The 19,309-nt window shown below is 39.0% G+C and overlaps 2 protein-coding genes across 3 annotated transcripts in view; one reads left to right on the top strand and one right to left on the bottom strand.

Moving 5' to 3' along the window:
* Positions 1-164: 164 nt before the first annotated feature.
* ZNF830 (zinc finger protein 830) lies at positions 165-1,626 on the bottom strand. Its single transcript, XM_012790509.3, has one exon. The coding sequence runs from the start codon at positions 1,582-1,584 to the stop codon at positions 466-468; it is 1,119 nt and encodes a 372-aa protein (XP_012645963.1). The 5' UTR covers positions 1,585-1,626; the 3' UTR covers positions 165-465.
* CCT6B (chaperonin containing TCP1 subunit 6B) overlaps positions 1,608-19,309 on the top strand; it is a 37,452-nt gene continuing 19,750 nt past the window's right edge. For both annotated transcript variants that reach the window (XM_012790262.3, XM_012790202.2), the window contains exons 1-5: positions 1,608-1,888; positions 4,041-4,104; positions 4,987-5,121; positions 8,815-8,988; positions 11,391-11,494. In XM_012790262.3, coding sequence (XP_012645716.1) covers positions 1,752-1,888; positions 4,041-4,104; positions 4,987-5,121; positions 8,815-8,988; positions 11,391-11,494 — 614 coding nt within the window. In that variant the 5' untranslated portion in view covers positions 1,608-1,751. The remainder of the gene's footprint in view (positions 1,889-4,040; positions 4,105-4,986; positions 5,122-8,814; positions 8,989-11,390; positions 11,495-19,309) is intronic.

Here is a 19,309-nt window from a genome sequence, read left to right as displayed (position 1 = left end):
TGATTAACCTACAGTGACTTATGTGTTTGAGTAGTGTTCTAAGTAAAAAAGAAAACCAACCTTTTGAGTTTGATTTAGTGGTGCATATACATCCCAAATAGCACACTAAGTATTAATCTAAATGCTGGTCTAAGTTTTAATTAAAAACTTTCAAAACAATTACTTAAGTAAATATATATTTCACTATGTGCAGTATTTGTAACTCAAAATTATACAAACATGTTAATGTGTGGAAAAGTTGGCATTTTGTTATGTAACACTTAAAAAATTTCAAAACAACCTTATCTAAAAAATATTTTACACGAATTTTTCAAAGTGCTGTAGCTCACTGGTTCATTTTATCTCAAAGACACAGTTAGATACCCACATCTCTAGGCATGAAGTAACCGATATACTGAGAGACAGCACTTTTTATACAATAGCGGAAACTGTTAAAAAAAATCAAAATCTTGGGTCTTTAAAACCTTATAACAAAGCCCCTTTCACCCTCCAATCCTGAGACAACAAATCCTGTAGTTCTCCCTCATCATCGCTGTCAGCATTCTCCTCCTCCTTTTTCTGCAGTTCTTTTATGGTCAGAATCTGTTTAAGCTTATTTTTTATTTCATCCTGGCGATTTCGCAGCTTTTCCACCCGACGGTAACACTCTATCTGCTCATCGATTTCCCCAATTTGGCGGTCCAACCGTCCCTCCTCATCTTCTTCAGCAACTATGGCTTCGGAAATAGTGTTGACCTGCCTCATGGCTTTTTGAAATTCGTCCCATTCTTTGTCCATCTGATCCTTTGGAGCGTCTACCTTTCGTACTTTTGCATCTACCTCAGGGTCGTCAAAAAAACCTTCCGGCAATGCTTCCGCGGTGTTTTCTCTCCTTTCCACTACTTTTTCATGTATTTCTGCTTTCTCAATTGACCCTGAATGAGGAATTAAGGGGGCTTTGGGAGGATTTGTGTTAAAAAAATCCTTTGGCAGCACACTATTTGTTACCTCCCGTGAGGAAGAAAGTGGATGGTCCTTGCCCTGTGCATCGGGCGGCTGCTTGCTGGCGTCCCACCTTTTTCTTTCTCCTCCCTCCTCTTCCTCCTCCTCGTCCTCGTCCTCATCTTCATAATCGGGGAGTAAGCCGAGTCCCGAAGGTTTACTGGAGGTCGCCCTAGTGGACTCCTTTCCTGTTTTTTCAAAGTTGGTGGGCAAAGCGGATGTGGAGGGCTGTACCTGAGGAACGGAGGTGGTCTTCGCTCTCTTGGCATCTTGGCCGTCTGCGTCCGGCGCCTTCCTCTTGGCGAACTGAGGCGCTGAGCTAGCAGAAGGACCCTGAGTAGCTTCTTTCGCGCCTTTCAGCTCGGCCACTTTCTCTCGGTGCTGCTTTCCCAGGACGTGAGTCTGCCACAGGAGCTCGCTCTTAACCGGAGTGTTACACAAGGCACAACTCAGTTGCCCCAAACGGTTGTACTTTGCGAATGGAGACTCTATCCGTTTCCGGTTGGCGCTCAGACGCTGCTTCTCCTTCATCAGCCGCCGCAGTTCTTCCTGATTCACCACTCGCTTCCCCGCCGGGGTCCCAGCAGAGGCGGAGGACGCCATCTTGGCGACCAGACCGAAGGCGATTCTGGTTTCCGTTCCGTCGCGGTGTATCAACGTCACTTCCTTTCAGGGCTATGATTGGCTGAGACTCAGAAGAGTGGGGCGTGGCGCCAGGGTTTTTGCTCAGAATCGCAACTTAGTCTGTTTTTGCCTTTAACCGTTAGGTTATGGCTGCGATAAAGGCGGTGAACGCCAAGGCTGAGGTGGCGCGGGCGCAGGCGGCCTTGGCTATCAATATATGCGCCGCCCGAGGGCTGCAGAATGTGCTACGGACTAACTTGGGTCCTAAAGGCACCATGAAAATGTGAGGCGGCGGTTAGGCGGCTGGGGGTTTGTCGGGTGTCGGCGCGCGCTCTGAGGCAGAGGTTCCGCGGACGTTGGAGCCGTGTGGACGCGCCGGGGTCTGGTTTCCCTGGTTCCGATTCCTGCCCTGAGAGCGTCTCTAGCTCGTTGGGGGAGGAGCAGAAAAGCCTCCCCGAGGAAAGGGCCCCATGAAGGAAGCCGTGATGTCCCCTCTTTTCGTTAAAGTTCGTGTACAATTGGAAAGTCAGTTCCTTTAGTGTCTCATAGGAAACATAAAGCATTAAACTCCTTTGCTCTTTAAGACCGTACTCCCGTAGTCTGTAAATTCGGCAGATAATCTTATTTTTGTATGGCAGTATGTTGGAGTGGACAGGCACGGGCTTTGGAGCCACCAAGGCATGGGTTCAAATCCTAGTTCCATAACCTTGAAGCTGTGAATACTTAGGCAAGTTACCTCAATACTCTGTGCCCACGGTTCTTCCTTTCAGCATATATTTATATAGCTCCATTTTCTTTAGAGTGAGGAAAAGAGACTAATGAGGGCAAAAGGGTATGAGAGGAGAGAGAACGTCCTCACAGGAACAAGCAAAATAATATTAGTTGTAAAAGACGGCACTTATGTACTAAATCAGGGGTCCTCAAACTTTTTAAACTGGGCCAGTTCACTGTCCCTCCAACCGTTGGAGAGTGCTGCACTGTGGGGCCAGGACAAGTGGGCTGCTAAACAGGACAGGCAGTGGAAGCAAAAACACCACGGAGGACTGGATAAATGTGCTAGGCAGCCCCTATGTGGCCCCAGGGCGGTAGTTTAAGGACTTTAGTACTAGATGCTGGGAACACAGAAATGACAAAGATACAGTTTCTGTTGTTAGATTTGGTAGAGACATGTGCTAATTATATGTAGTTACATATTATACTGAGGAAAGGGCATAAAGACAGAGGGAAAAGGCTCTCAACGGATGATGTTTGATCACTCTTGAAAAAAGAATAAGAATTCATCAGTTGGAGAAGGGAGTAAAACCCTTGTAGGTAATTTCAGGAATAAGAAAGCCCAATGGGCCAGGTGCAGTGGCTCATGCCCGTAATCCTAGCATTCTGGGAGGCCCAGGCAGGTGGATTGTTTGAGCTCAGGAATTTGAGACCAGCCTGAGCAAGAGTGAGGCCCCATCTCTACTAAAAATAGAAATCTGGACAACTAAAAATATATATAGGAAAAAAATTAGCTGGGCATGGTGGCGCATGCCTGTAGCCCCAGCTACTCGGAAGGCTAACGCAGAAGGATGGCTTGAGCCCAGGAGTTGGAAGTTGCAGTGAGCTACAATGACACCACTGCACTCTACCCAGGGTGATAGAGGGAAACTCTGTCTCAACAAAAACAAGGCAACTGACCACACCTCCTCACAACCAAAAATATAAAAAAGAAAAAAAAAAAACCAAAAAGATTTGTCTGTGGGAAGGTAGATGAGGGAGGGAAGATAGATTCAAGCCAGACTGGGAAATGTCAAGTATATCGTTTTTAAATTAGTTTGGATTTTACCTTGAAGATGATGAAGAACATAAAAATCATTGAAGGATTTTTCATCAGGGAACTGACTATATCACATTGTCTTTTAGAAATATAAATGTAGTATGGAGGGTAGATTCAAATTTGGAGATACCAGGATGCTGTCTTAACTAGTCCACGGTAGAGATGATGACAGTGGGAATGGAGAGGAGGCAGATTCAAGAGATATTTAGGTTGTAGAATTGACAGAACTTGGTGATCTAATAAATGTAAGAGATGAGGGAAACTAAGTTGAGTGACTGAATGAGAACATTCACCAAAATGTATTAATAAAACTTATAGGAAATTTGCAAATTTGTGCTTTGTAGACTTCTAAATATTCTTTGACCAAACCACTGTTCATAACTCATCAACTGCTCTTATCTTTAAACTTGTAAATGCTCCACTTGGGATGAAATTGCCATAAGCAGTCCATCTGGAGAAAAATGATTTTGTGAGCTGCAAATGGTGGTAATTACTATGGTATGGTATCTCCCATGGTACAGTGGAAGTTTTCCAAGCCCAGTTCCCCGTAGTAAGGACAGTAGAGTGGCAAGCACTGGGAGTGTCTTGCCATGTGAAATTAATAATATCACTGTTCTCTCAACAGGCTTGTTTCTGGTGCAGGTGACATCAAACTCACCAAAGATGGCAATGTGCTGCTCCATGAGATGGTGAGCTGATGCTGCTGACTTTAATAAACCTTAATAAGCCTTAATTGGGAACATGGTGGAACTTGTATGTCTTCAAGCCAAGGCTATCAGCTAAATGCCACAGTATAGAGATATGCTTGTTGAATTAAACCTCAATAAAAAATGTTTTTTGGTTATTTTCAAAGCTTTGTTCAAGTAATAGCTTAGGGATACTCACAAATTAATAACATCTTTTAAGGGCACTGCATTGTGTTCTTTGTAAATATGGAAAAATAAAAAATGCTTTGCAATTTTAGTAAATGTATTTATCTTTGAGATTTAAGGATTTAATCTTATTTTAGAAATGCCATTGCCTTCTGAAGCAAAGGCTTTTATAATGTGTTCAGACCTCATTACTTTTCACTCTTTAAATTTTGAATTTGACATTTAAATATTGATAATAGCTCACGCCTGTAATCCTAGCTCTCTGGGAGGCCGAGGCGGGTGGATCATTTGAGCTCAGGAGTTCGAGACCAGCCTGAGCAAGAGCGAGACCCCTGTCTCTACTATAAATAGAAAAGAAATTAATTGGCCAACTAATATATATAGAAAAAATTAGCCGGGCATGGTGGTGCATGCATGTAGTCCCAGCTATTTGGGAGGCTGAGGCAGGAGGATTGCTTGAGCCCAGGAGTTTGAGGTTGCTGTGAGCTAGGCTGACGCCATGGCACTCACTCTAGCCTGGGCAACAAAGCGAGGCTGTGTCTCAAAAAAAAAAAAATATTGATAATATAAAACTTGTAAACTTGCAGGATAGAGCTTATTTCATAATTTTACTATTGACCCTTAGGTTATTGTGTTTTTTGTGGCCTACTTCCTTATCTCATCCTCTCTCTTTTTTAATCTGTTGCTTACTTTTTCCAGCAAATTCAACATCCAACAGCTTCTTTGATAGCCAAAGTGGCAACAGCTCAGGATGATGTCACAGGAGATGGTACTACTTCAAATGTTCTGCTTATTGGAGAGTTACTAAAACAAGCTGATCTTTACATTTCTGAGGTATTAGCATTTCATAGAATTCACATTTTATTTTGAATGGAAAGTTTTTACTAGTAATATGGTTTAATTTTAGAGGGTAAAGTTAATTTTCATTAAGATATTCTTGGATAGTTATAAGTGGAAATAATATTGAACTTTTTCCCAAAAATAATGACTTTTATTGGAATTATATACCTCTTTTAAAAATTAAATATTTAAGATACATGAAAGGGTAAAAAAATTACCCATGTATTCGTGGGTAATTACCTAAGAAAGAAAATGCCACTGACAAAGTTGAAACCAAATTATATACCTTTAAACAGATAACTGGAGAAAAATTATTGAAAGTTTTCAATGCTATGAATTTACCTACCTATTGACTGAAGAAAAACTTAATATTTTAAAGAATTAAAATTAGTTTTACTTAGAAGTCTTACTGAGGACTGTAGACGGAGGCCTACAGCTCAGGAGTAGCCCTTTAGAGAAGTTTAATCAGACTGCTCTAATGTAGTATCTCAGTTTACAGTTCATACATAGGTGGTGAAGATTTACTATGTGGAAAATTATATTTATTTAGAAGTTGCATTAAAGTAGAATTGTGTCACAGTTTGGGTGTAAGAGTATATATTTGGTTCTAGATTACACAAGTATAATCACTAACCCCATCAGATGTTATCTTATGTGTAGGAAAAGGCAAGGACTAGGGTCATTTATGTTTTAAGGAATATAGTGACTCAGACAAAAGACATGGAGGGATCATATGCTCCATCTTGTTTTATCTTTAAGGCATCCCTCCAGAGAGCTGCATGCTGTCATAGACTTAGGGGCTTTGTGAAATTATGTTGGCAGGCAGAAATGAGTGAATGTGGCCTTCTATGTGTTTGTTATCACATATCTTTCTAGTTTCATTTTCCTTTATTAAGAACCACCTACTCTAGCCAGAATCCTCCATTTGCTAGCCTCTAAAATCATCATGCACATTTCTACCTCTGTGCCTTTGTTCAATCTGTATTCTTTCCTTGGCATACTTATCTTGTTTCTCTAATTAAGTATATGAATTTTCCTCTCTTTCAGGGACCATTTCAGAAAAGCATAACCTGGTCAAGTGCTAAAATTATTATTTCTTTGTGTTTCATTTAGTATTGGGAATTGTCTATTAATTCAGTACCTGCAACTTTTGGCTGAAAGCAGTAGAAACTTGACTAAAACTCACTTAAACAATAAGGAAATTATTATCTCCCGTAATAGAACACTGGGAGATAAGGTAGGCTCCAAGGTTGGTTGATTACAAAATTCAATTAGTCGTCAAGTACCCAGATCCTTTGTCTCTTAGCTCTTCCACTCATAATGCTGTTTCATCCTGAGGATTATTTCCATCCTGAATGTAAGACTGCCAGAGGAAATCAGGGCTACCTGCTTCCCTTCTCTTGGTAATACTCAGCAGGAGAGGGCAAGAGAAAGCCATTCCCAAAAGTTTCAGAAGGGTGAGATGCTGACAGACATAATTATGAAACTGTGTGGCCATACAGTGATAGAGCCAGGCCTAGGATATGACAGAAACACTGAGGATGGAGGGGTATCCTGAACTAGCAACCACGCCTGGCCCCAAAGACTTTTTAAAAAATGAGTAATAACAGGCTCTAGAGTCAGGTCTCATGGGTTTAAACCCTGGTTCCACTTCTTACTATCTTGATGATCTAAGGCAAATTATATTATCTATTTAAGCCTTGGCTTCCTCCTCTGTGAAATAGGAATAATAGTAACACCCATTCCATAGTGTTGGTGAGAGTATTAAGTAATTGACATAAAGCCCACAGAGCCATGACCAGCACAAATGTTCAATAAATGCCAACTTTGAAAGGCCAATATAGGACTGATGTAAAGGAAAGGAGGAAGGGAATGAATTAGACCTGTTGCTGGCTTTCACAATGTTTGTGTATTTTGTGGAATAAACAATATTTTTTTAAAAAATTATATATATATATTTTTTGGCCAGGCGCGGTGGCACACACCTGTAATCCTAGCACTCTGGGAGGCCAAGGCGGGCGCATTGCTCAAGGTCAGGATTTCGAAACCAGCCTGAGCAAGAGTGAGACCCCGTGTCTACTATAAATAGAAATTAATTGGCCAACTAATATATATATACAAAAAATTAGCCGGGCATGGTGGCGCATGCCTGTAGTCCCAGCTACTTGGGAGGCTGAGGCAGCAGGATTGCTTGAGCCCAGGAGTTTGAGGTTGCTGTGAGCTAGGCTGACGCCACGGCACTCACTCTAGCCTGGGCAACAAGGCGAGACGCTGTCTCAAAAAAAAAAAAAAAACTATTATTTTTTCATAATTTCAGACCTATGGAAAAGTTACAAGAATGTTACAAAGAATTCCTGTATACTTTTAACCCAGATTCTCCAACTGTTATCATTTTTCTCTTTCCCTGCCTTCCCTGCTCTCTTCCTCAGATATATATATATATATATATTTTTTATATCAGTGTACATATGGTATGAGAATAAGTTGCAGACATCTAAATATTTCATTATATATTTCCTAAATCCAGGGAATTATATAATCAGAATATGATTTAAAAAACCAGGAAATTAATACTAACACTGACACATTGACACTAATCTAATCTGCAGATTTTATTCAAATTTCACCACTTGTCCCAATAGTGTTCTTTTTTTTTTTTTTTTTCTTTTTTTTTTTTTTTGAGACAGAGTCTCGCTTGTTGCCCCGGCTAGAGTGAGTGCCATGGCGTCAGCCTAGCTCACAGCAACCTCAAACTCCTGGGCTCAAGCAATCCTCCTGCCTCAGCCTCCCAAGTAGCTGGGACTACAGGCATTCGCCACCATGCCCGGCTAATTTTTATATATATATATTAGTTGGCCAATTAATTTCTTTCTATTTATAGTAGAGACGGGGTCTTGCTCTTGCTCAGGCTGGTTTCGAACTCCTGACCTTGAGCAATCCGCCCGCCTCAGCCTCCCAAAGTGCTAGGATTACAGGCGTGAGCCACCGCGCCCGGCTCCAATAGTGTTCTTTATAGAAAAAGAAACTCTAGGCTCATGTGTTGCATTCAGTTGTCATGTCCCAGTCTCCTTTAGGCTGGACTAGTTCCTGAACTGCCACTTGTGCTTCATGACATTGCTGCTTTTAAGGAGTACAGGCCAGTTATTTTGTAGAAAGTGCCCCAGTTTGGAATTGCCTCTTTTCTCAGTTAGACTCAGATTATAGATTCTGAGCAGGAATACCACAGAAGTGTTGTGTTCTGCTGACTGAATTGTATCAGGAGGCACCTGGTACCAGTCTGTCCCATTACCGTGATGTTAACTTTGATCACTGGGTGAAGTGGGAAACACTGAAGTGATCTGTCTACCCCTTTTCTCCAACTCAATGCTGGTTCTTTGTCTCTGCATTGAGAGAAGTCTTTTGTACTCCTTCAGAAGGGCACAAAACAACATAATGACAACATAGTCATAATTTTTGGAAATAAGAGGACTTTTGTAATTTTTTGTACTGGACTTGCAGCTTTTCTGTAAGTTTGAGATTATTTCAAATAATGACTAAAATGACTTTTTAAAATTACATACACTTATATTTATTGGCATTAATATAATGTGTTTTGGGCATACCTATTAATAGGGAAGAATGGTTACTTTTACTTTGGATGACTATATAAATTACTTTATAATCTATAATTTTATGTGGATGTAACAGGGTCTGCACCCTAGAATAATAGCTGAAGGATTTGAAGCTGCAAAGATAAAAGCACTTGAAGTTTTGGAGAAAGTTAAAGTAAAAAAGGAGATGAACAGAAAAATCCTCTTAGATGTGGCTAGAACATCCCTGCAAACTAAAGTTCATGCTGAACTGGCTAATGTGTTAACAGAGGTATGTAATTAAACTTCTGCATTCAGAATGAGTACAGCCTAAAACGTGGTGATATTTTTCTTTCTCCTATAAGATAATCAAGTATTACATGTGATTCTTTTGAACTTAAAATATGGAAGATAAACTTTTACTGTTTAGGCTTACTTATAGGCTAGATTTGATTTGCCAGAAAGTATTTATAATTTTTTGAAGTGTCATATTAGGCTTTCTTTTAAGTGACTTGAAAGTTGGGGGAGACTTGACTGCTTGTGGATCATCTCCTGTAGAAGCCCTTGGGTATTATACCAGTCTCTTTAAACCTAGAAGTCCATAGTTTACTATGTGAGGTAACACATGGGAAAGTTATTTTAGCAGCATGCCTTGTAGATAAGGTTACCACTTTAATTAGACATGATTGATCTGCTATATAATATTCACATCTGGGAAATTTATATTTATTTTGTTCCAAAAGTATAATGTAACATATGATATAAACTCAAAATTGGCTGGATATTTTGGGAGGGCTTTTATCAGATAGCTATTGTTTGATGAAATATTGTTCCTCAGCTTTGCAGTTTGTGAAACTTGAATATATTATTAATAGTTTATCAGGAACGATTAATTCTTAGCAACTAAATTCATGAGACATTGACAGACAATGCAGAATGCTGTCTTATCATTAATAATTTATTTTGAGAAATACAAATGCCAAACTGGAATACCTCAGTTGTTTCTGGCTAATTCTCCTTACCATTAGGAAAACTAGCTTGGCGAATCAGATTAAGATCAGATAGTTTCTTGCTGAACAGTCGGAAGAAAAGCTCTGCTGTTTTTTCTATTGTTGGAGTACGAAAGTGGCCTTCATGCTATCTGGTTAAGATACCTGTTCTCTTTGGGAGTTACAGAAACACTGATATTTTCACTATCCAATGGCCTTTGTCTTTTTCCTTATTAGGCTCCAAAACCAAATGTTACGTTACCTCAGGTAAACTTTTCTAAGCTATCGGGTTTGTCAGGTTTTTTTTTTTTGCCTTATTTATATATTAAGATGGTCATACCTTAGCTCTTAATTTCCATAGCATGTTACTTCATGTTATTTTCTGAGGTAAGTAATATGATGTTTTGTGTTATGCTTCTTAAATTGTATATTCCTGGGGGATATGTGGCAGAATAAATGAGATATATTTTTCTGAAGTGTCAATTTTATTTTATGATTTTTGAAGAAAAGCATTATTTTCACATTGAAACAAATGTGTATATATTGTGGCATGACATGGAAGCTTTTCATGATAAAACATAAGACTTAAAATTTCATGTTATGATAGCCAGCAAATTTGAGCTATTCCCTTCAATTACATTTTCTCCTTTTCCATTAAGGTGTCCTTTGGTGGAAAAGTTTGGGTAGTATTAGAATGGTCAAAGGAACAGTGGCTTGGCTGTTAAAGACACCTGAATTCTATTAATAGGCCTGGCTCTGCTACCAGCTCTTAGATTTTAAGACTGTAATTTTTTAATTTTTATGATTTTTTTTTAAGAGATGGGGTCTTGCTCTGTTGCCCAAGGTGGAGTGCAGTTGTGCATAGCTCACTGCAGCCTCAAACTCCTGGACTCAAGGGATCCTCCTACCTCAGCCTCCTAGCTAGGACTACAGGTGTTCACCACACCTGGCTAATTAAAAAAAATTTTTTTTTGTAAAGACAGGTCTCACTATGTTGCCTAGGCTGGTCTCAAACTCTTGGCCTCACGCAGTCCTCCTACCTAGGCCTCCCAGTGTGCTGGGGTTGCAGGTGTGAGCTGTGGTGCCACCCCTAAGACTGTAACTTCTTGAAGTCTTATCTCAGTTTCCTTATCTGTAAAATAAAAGGTTTGGGCCTGATAATCTCTAAAGTTTTTTTAGACTCTAAAGTGTCCATTGGGGCTGGGTGTGGTGGGTCACACCTGTAATCCTAGCACTCTGGGAGGTCGAAGCGGGTGGATTGCTCAAGGTCAGGAGTTCGAAACCAGCCTGAGCGAGACCCCGTCTCTACTAAAAATAGAAATGAATTGACCAACTAAAAATATATATACAAAAAATTAGCTGGGCATGGTGGCACATGCCTGTAGTCCCAGCTACTCAGGAGGCTGAGGCAGTAGGATCGCTTGAGCCCAGGAGATTGAGGTTGTTGTGAGCTAGGCTGATGCCATGGCACTTACTCTAGCCTGGGCAACAAAGTAAGACTCTGTCTCAAATAAAATTAAAAAAAGTGTCCATTGGCATTGATTATTATTAGTGTCCATAGTAAAGTAGCACTTGTTGGCCTTGCCCAAAACATAGTTTTGAAGCTTCAAGGCTTTACCTGTTTAGTGTGATGACAGATTACTTGGGCCATTGGTTTCTTTTAGTAGTTCAAATAATTTACTGTTCTCATTCACTTGCTTTTCAGGCTGTTGTGGATTCTGTTTTGGCAATTAGAAGACCAGGTTACCCTATTGATCTCTTCATGGTAGAAATCGTGGAGATGAAGCATAAATCAGAAACGAATACAAAGTAAATTATGTAAACTTTGATAATACACGGGCTCTATTATATTTGGTTTTCTTCAGACATTCTTTAATTAATTTCATTAGTTACTTTTATTCAACATCAGTGTATTCATTCAACATGCAGTAATTGAGTATTTACTATGAGCCAGTCCCTATTGTAGGTGCTGAGAATGAAAAGCAAACAAAACAGAATTTGTTTCCCCAAGAAACAAATGTGCGATTTCTGATTGAAACAGAAAAACATAATTGTGTGTGTAATTGTTTAGTGGTCAGGGAAGACCATTCTGATAAGAAACTAAACTAGATAGCTAAGAGGTCTCTGAAGAAATAGGGAAGCTAGCCCTGTGCATATCTGGAACAAGAATGTTCTAAGCATCAGGGAATAGCAGTTGAAAAGACCCTGAGGCAGAAGTGTGCTTGGGGTGTTCCAGTGTGCCTGGAGCACAGGAAGAGGAAAAAGTAGATGAAGTCAGAGAGGTAAAAGGGGCCAGCTAATTTGGAATTTAACTCTTTTTAAACTTTCTGTTTTAGAAAATTCTAAACATATATAAATATAGAGAGAATAGGATGGAATGGAGAATGGGAGAATAGGAGAGAATGGAATAGGGAACTCTCACCTGTTACTTATCTTTATCAATTTCCAATATGTGGCCAATATTACTTTAATTATATCCCTCCTCCCCCCTCCCATCCTGGATTATTTTGAAGCAAATACTTATTTTACCTTAAATACTTTATTATCTATAAAATATAAGCCCCCCTTTTACCTACTATATCCACAAAACATTATCACATCTAAAAATTAATAATAGCTCATTAATATCATCACATTTCTACTTTGTATTCCAATTTTAATGATTATCTCAGTGTTTTTTTAGTTTGGTTTGGGTTAGGATTCAAATACAGTTTACGTACTGCATTTGGTTGCTATATCTTTTATAAGTCGCTATTAATTTGTAGATTCTCTCTTATTGGTTTTTTTTTTTTTTACCTTGATAATTGTTTTTTATTTTTTGAGACATGGTTTCACTCTGTCACCAAGGCTAGAGTGCAATGGTGTCATCTAAGCTCACTGCAGCCTCAAACTCCTGGGCTCAAGCTATCCTCCTCCCTCAGCCTCCCGAGTAGCTGGGACTACAGGCGTGCACCACCACACCCAGCTAATTTTACATTTTTTTGTAGAGTTGGGGTCTCACTATGTTGCCTGGGCTAGGGTCTCAAACTTCTATCCTCTTACCTTGACTTCCCAAAGTGCTGGGATTACAGATGTGAGCTATTGCACCTGGCCTAAAACAACTTTTTAATGAAGTATAATACACAATGAACAGTACACCTATCATATTGGTACAGCTTGTGAATTTTCCTAGTATATCCGTGTAATCAGCACTCCTATAAGAAACAGAACTACCAGTATCTTAAAAGCCCCTCTTGTGCTCCCTTTCAGCCATTATTTCTTCTAGAGTAATCTCAATTTCTACTACATAGATTACTGTTACCTGTTTTGTACTTGTATAAGTGGAATTATAAGGTAGGTCTGCTTTTTGCATTCAGCTTGTTTGCAAGACTCATTCATATTTTTCCATATATTAGTGATTGTTCATTATCATTGCTATTCAGTATTTTCTTGTGTTAGTGTAACAGTTTATTCATTCAGCTACTGATGGGCATTTAGGTAGTTTTCAGTTTTTTTGAACATTATAGTGGTGCTGTAAACATTGTAACATTCTTTTGTTAGACATATGGATACATGTCTGTTCCCTTGAATTTTTAATATCTGTGTGTATATGTGTAGACATCTTTATTTACTTATTTATAGATGTTCTATTTGGTTCTTTCTTGAATCTGCCATGTCAGTTTTTATGGTTTCCTATTCCCTGCAGAGCTTTTCAAACTTGCCCTTTTTTATTTCTGTAAACATATAGTTCATGTCTCATAATTATAACATCTAAAATTTTGGTTTGTCTGTTTGTGGTGTTTATTGTATTTTGCTTATTCTCACTCATTATGCTTTGTTTCCATATGTGCCTTTCAATGTGCTCGGAAAAAGTACTTGTGGAAGTAATTTGAGACCTAGAGTGAAGGTGCCTTTCCTGCAGAGAGGATTTGCATTTGCTGCTGCAGATAGCCTAGGGACTACTTTAAATTAAATTCACAGCTTGAAGTTTTTTTTGAATATCCATTTGATGTGAATTCTGACTGTAAGTTCATGTGAGAGCTGATTATTTCTAGTTCATCCTTCTGGATAACCCTGAGTATGTAGCCCTTTGGGTTCCAGCTTAATATGAAGAGGGTCTCCTATTAGACTCTCCACCTTGGATGAGCTCCAGGTTTTTAATTTTGTTCCCTTCTCATTTTGAAGTTATTAAAACCAAAGTTCAGATTTGCCTGGATTGTCAAATGACTTTAAGATAAAAGTACCTGCAATTCTTTACTTAACTCCACTTACCTTGAGGTTTCTGTTTTATTTCAGTTTGGCCTAGTAATTGTTTACTATCTTGTAGCTCTCCAATGTTAATGTTTTTTGTTTTTAACCTAGAATTTTTTTTTTTTTTTGGCATATTATGGGGGTACAGATTTTAAGGTTTCAATAAATGCCCATTTCCCCCCCCATCCCCCCACAAGTCTGAGTCTCCAGCATGACCATCCCCCAGATGGTGCACATCTCACTCATTATATATGTATATACCCGCCCCCCTCCCCCCTCCCCCCTGCCCAATACCCTATTACTGTAGTACCTATGTGACCACTTAGGTGCTGTTCAGTTAATACCAATTTGCTGGTGAGTATATGTGGTGCTTGTTTTTCCATTCTTGGGAAACTTCACTTAATAGTATGGGTTCCAGCTCTAACCAGGAAAATATAAGATGTGCTATGTCACCATTGTTTCTTAGAGCTGAATAGTACTCCATGGTATACATATACCACATTTTATTAATCCATTCTTGGATTGATGGGCACTTGGGCTGTTTCCACAGCCTTGCTATTATGAATTGTGCTGCTATAAACATTCAAGTGCAGGTGTCTTTTTTGTAGTGTCATTGGATCTTTTGGGTAGATGCCCAGCAATGGGATTGCTGGATCAAATGGTAGATTCACTTGTATCACTTTAAGGTATCTCCATATTGCTTTCCACAGAGGTTGAACTAGTTTGCAGTCCCACCAGCAGTGTAGGAGTGTTCCTCTCTCTCCGCAACCACGCCAGCATTTATTGTTTGGAGACTTTTTGATAAAGGCCATTCTCACTGGAGTTAAGTGATATCTCATTGTGGTTTTGATTTGCATTTCCCTGATGATTAGAGATGTTGAGCATTTTTTCATATGTTTGTTGGCCATTCTTCTGTCTTCTTTAGAAAAGTTTCTGTTCAAGTCCTTTGCCCACTTTTTAATGGGGTTATTTGATTTTTTCTTCCTGAATTTCGTGAGTTCTAAGTATATTCTAGTTATCAGTTCCTTATCGGATACATAGGATGCAAAAATTTTCTCCCATTCTGTAGGTTGTCTGTTTACTTTCATGACTATTTCTTTGGCTGTGCAGAAGCTTTGTAGTTTGATCATGCCCCATTTATTTATTTTTGTTGCTGCTTTGATTGCCTTTGGGGACTTCTTCATAAACTCTTTGCCTAGGCCGATGTCTAGGAGTGTTTCCAACTTTTTCCTCCAGAATTCTAATAGTTTCATGCCTTAGGTTGAAGTCTGCTATCCAGCGTGAGTTGACTTCTGTGAGAGGTGAAAGGTGTGGGTCCCGTTTCAGCCTTCTACAGATGGCTATCCAGTTTTCCCAGCACCATTTATTGAAAAGGGATTCTTTTCCCCAGTGTATGTTTTTGTCTGCTTTGTCAAAGATTAGATGGCTATATGAGGATGGTTTTATATCAGGATTCTCACATCTGTTCCACTGGTCCATATTCCTATTTTTGTGCCAATACCATATTGATTTAATTACTACAGCTTTGTAGTATAGTTTGATATCTGGCAAATTAATGCCTCCCATTTTGTTTTTGTTGCCTAGAATTGCTTTTGATATTCGGGGTCTTCTTTGGTTCCATACGAAGCGTAAAATTATTTTTTCTATATCTGTGAAGAATGCTGATGGGATTTTAATAGGTATTGCATTGAATCTGTAGATCAGTTTGGGTAGTATAGACATTTTGATGATGTTGAGTCTGCCAATCCATGAGCATGGTATGGATTTCCATCTGTTTACATCCTCTGCTATTTCCTTCCTCAGTGTTTCATAGTTCTCCCTGTAGAGGTCTTTTACGTCCTTGGTTAAGTATATTCCTAGGTACTTTAATTTCTTTGTTGCTATTGTGAAGGGAATTGAGTCTTTGATTTGGTTCTCAATTAGATTGTTGTTGGTGTATATGAATGCCTCTGATTTCTGTGTATTGATTTTGTATCCTGAGACTTTACTAAATTCATTGATCAGTTCGAGGAGTTTCTTGGTTGAATCTTTGGGGTTTTCTAGATATAATATCATATCATCAGCAAACAGTGAAAGTTTGATCTCTTCTGCCCCTATTTGGATACCTTTAATTCCATTTTCCTGTCTGATTGCTGTAGCCAAGACTTCCAGCACTATGTTGAACAGAAGTGGAGATAGTGGGAGCTTTGTCTGGTTCCAATTCTAAGTGGGAATGATTTCAGTTTTTCCTCATTCAGTATGATGTTGGTTATGGGTCTGTCATATATGGCTTGTATAATTTTTAGGTATGTCCCTTCTATGCCTATTTTCTTAAGTGTTCGTATCATGAAAGGGTGTTGAATTTTGTCAAAAGCTTTTTCTGCATCTATTGAAAGAATCATGTGGTCTTTGTTTTTGCTTCTGTTTATGTGGTGAATTGCATTTATAGATTTATGTATGTTGAACCATCCCTGCATCCCTGGGATGAAGCCTACTTGGTCGTGATGGATTATTTTTTTGATAAGCGTCTGGATTCGGTTAGCTAAGATTTTGTTGAAAATTTTTGCATCTATATTCATTAGAGATATTGGTCTGTAGTTTTCTTTTTTTGTTGCATCCTTTCCTGGTTTTGGTATCAGAGTAATATTCGCTTCATAAAAGGTGTCCGGGAGGTTTCCGTTCTTCTCGATGTTGTGGAATGGTTTCTGCAAGATGGGTACTAGTTCTTCTTTGTAAGTGTGGTAAAATTCGGGTGTGAAGCCATCTGGACCGGGACTTTTCTTTTTAGGGAGATTTTTAATTGCTGTTTCTATTTCAGCTGTTGAGATTGGTCTGTTCAGGGAATCTATTTCTTCCTGGTTGAGCCTAGGGAGGCTGTGTGTTTCTAGAAATTTGTCCATTTCCTCCACATTTTCCAGTTTGTGTGCATAAAGATTTTTGTAGTATTCATAAATTATATCTTGTATGTCTTTGGGATCAGTTGTGATATCTCCTATTTTGTTCCTGATGGAGCTTATTAGAGATTTCTCTTTTCTGCTTTTCGTTAGCTTAGCCAATGGTGTGTCAATTTTGTTTATTTTTTCAAAGAACCAACTTTTTGTTTTATTAATCTCCTGAATAGCTTCCCTGTTTTCAATTTCGTTTAGTTCTGATTTGATCTTGTTGATTTCACTTCTTCTGCTGGGTTTGGGGTTGGTCTGTTCTTCTTTTTCCAGCTGTTTGAGTCATTTTGTTAGATGGTCTATTTGTGATCTTTTTGTCTTTTGGTTATAGGCATTTATGGAGATAAACTTTCCTCTCAGAACTGCTTTAGCTGTGTCCCAGAGGAGTTGATAACTTGTGTCTCCATTGTCGTTTTCTTCATAGAATTTTTTAATTTCCATCTTGATTTATTCATTTATGAAGTAATCATTTAGTAGGAGGTTGTTTAATTTCCACGTTTTTGTGTAGAAATGTGAGTTTCTTTTAGGGTTGATTTCTAGTTTTATTCCACTGTGATCTGAGAAGGTACATGGTATGATTTCTATTTTTTTAAAAATCTGTGGATTTTGGGTAGAATGTCCTATAGATGTCAGTCAGACCCAATTGTTCCAGGGTTTTGTTTAAATCCATTATTTCTTTATTAATTTTCTGTTTGGAGGATCTGTCTTGTGCCGTCAGTGGGGTGTTGAAATTTCTGGTGATTATGGAGTTGCTATTAATCCATTTGCTTAGATCCAGTAAGGTTTGCTTTATGAAACTGGGTGCACGTAAGTTGGGTGCATATATATTTAAAATTGTTATCTCTTCTTGTTGAAGTGTGCCCTTCAGCATTATATAATGACCCTCTTTGTCTTTCACTACTTTTGTTGCTTTAAAAACTAAATCGTCTGAAATTAGAACTGCCACGCCAGCCTTCTTTTGGCTTCCACTTGCCTGGAATACTGATCTCCACCCTTTTACTTTTAGTCTATATGCATCTTTGCAGGTTAGATGTGTTTCCTGAAGACAGCATATACTTGGCCTGTATTTTCTTATCCATTCAGCCAGCCTATGTCTCCTGAGTGGAGAGTTTAAGCCATTCACATTTATTGAGATAACTGATAGGTAAGGTAGATTACTGTTCATTCTGTTGGATTGGATGTTGTTGCTTTGATTTCTCTCTTGAGCCATTGTATTATCTGGCCTTTAATCTTTGGGTTTTGGTTGTTTTTATATTCGTGAGTTTTTATTATGGTGTTCCGTGCTAACACTGTTTTGAGTTCTTCTTGTAGGGCTGGTCTTGTCTTGGTGAATTCTCTGAGACTTTGCTTGTCTGAGAATGTCTTTATTTCTCCTTCATATATGAAGCTTAGTTTTGCAGGGAATAAGATTCTAGGGTGGGCATTGTTTTATTTCAGAAGAGTGAGAATGGGGCCCCGGTCTCTCCTTGCTTGTAAAGTCTCATTAGAGAAGTCTGGTGTTATGTGAATTGGCTTTCCCTTGTATGTCACTTGCTTCTTTCGTCTTAAAGCTCTTAGAAGGGCCTCTTTAGTTGATATTTTGGTCAGTCTGATGACTGCATGTCGTGACATCTTCCTGTTTGCATTGAATCTCCCAGGGGTCCTCTGAGCTTCTTGAACTTGTATATCGAGATTTTGGTCAAGGCCTGGGAAATTTTCCTCTATTGTATCTTCAAATAGCTTGTCCCAATACTCAACCCTTGAGTGTTGTCTTCTTCCCCTTCTGGTAACCCTATGACCCTCACATTAGGTTTCTTCACATAATCCCACATCTCTTGTAGGCATTACTCTTTTCTCTTGTTTCTCTGCTCTATCTCTGTGACGGTTTTATTTAGTTGGAGGATGTTATCTTCAATCTCTGAGATTCTTTCTTCTGTTTGATCTACCCTGTTCTTGAGACTTTCCACTGTATTTTATAGTTCCTTGAATTGATTCTTCATTCCCAGGAGTTCGGTTAAACTTTTCTTCATTGTGTCTATTTCTTTAGTGAACTTTTGTTCTAGGTCCTGGAGGCTTTTTGTGGTTTCTTTGTGTTGGTTATTGAGCTGTTGTTGTAGCTCGGTGAGTGTTCTTATGATCCACATACGAAATTCCTCTTCTGTCATTTTGGTTGCCTGATTTTGGTTGGTGTCCGTTTCTAGGGAGCTGGTGCTCCTCTTTGGGGGTGTGTTTTCCGTTTGGTTCTTCATATTTCCTGAGTTCCTTCACTGATTTCTTCCCATGTCGATCAGTTGTTGTTTCTTTCCTTTAGGTTTTTGTTTGGGTATTCACACACCTTGTTTAGTTTCTGAGCCGTTAGGTGGTGTCTGTGGGTGAGATTCGACCACTCCCTGTATAATGAGTCAGTGGGTGCCGTGAAAAGGCTGTGCAGGATGCCGTCCCTGTCAGTAGATGGTGCTTGCTTGGAGGAACAGGCTATGCTGTTGATTTTGTG

The sequence above is a fragment of the Microcebus murinus genome, chromosome 18 (genome assembly GCF_040939455.1).
Source record: "Microcebus murinus isolate Inina chromosome 18, M.murinus_Inina_mat1.0, whole genome shotgun sequence".
Classification (NCBI taxonomy): Eukaryota; Metazoa; Chordata; class Mammalia; order Primates; family Cheirogaleidae; genus Microcebus; species Microcebus murinus.
This window is presented reverse-complemented; position numbering and strand designations above follow the sequence as displayed.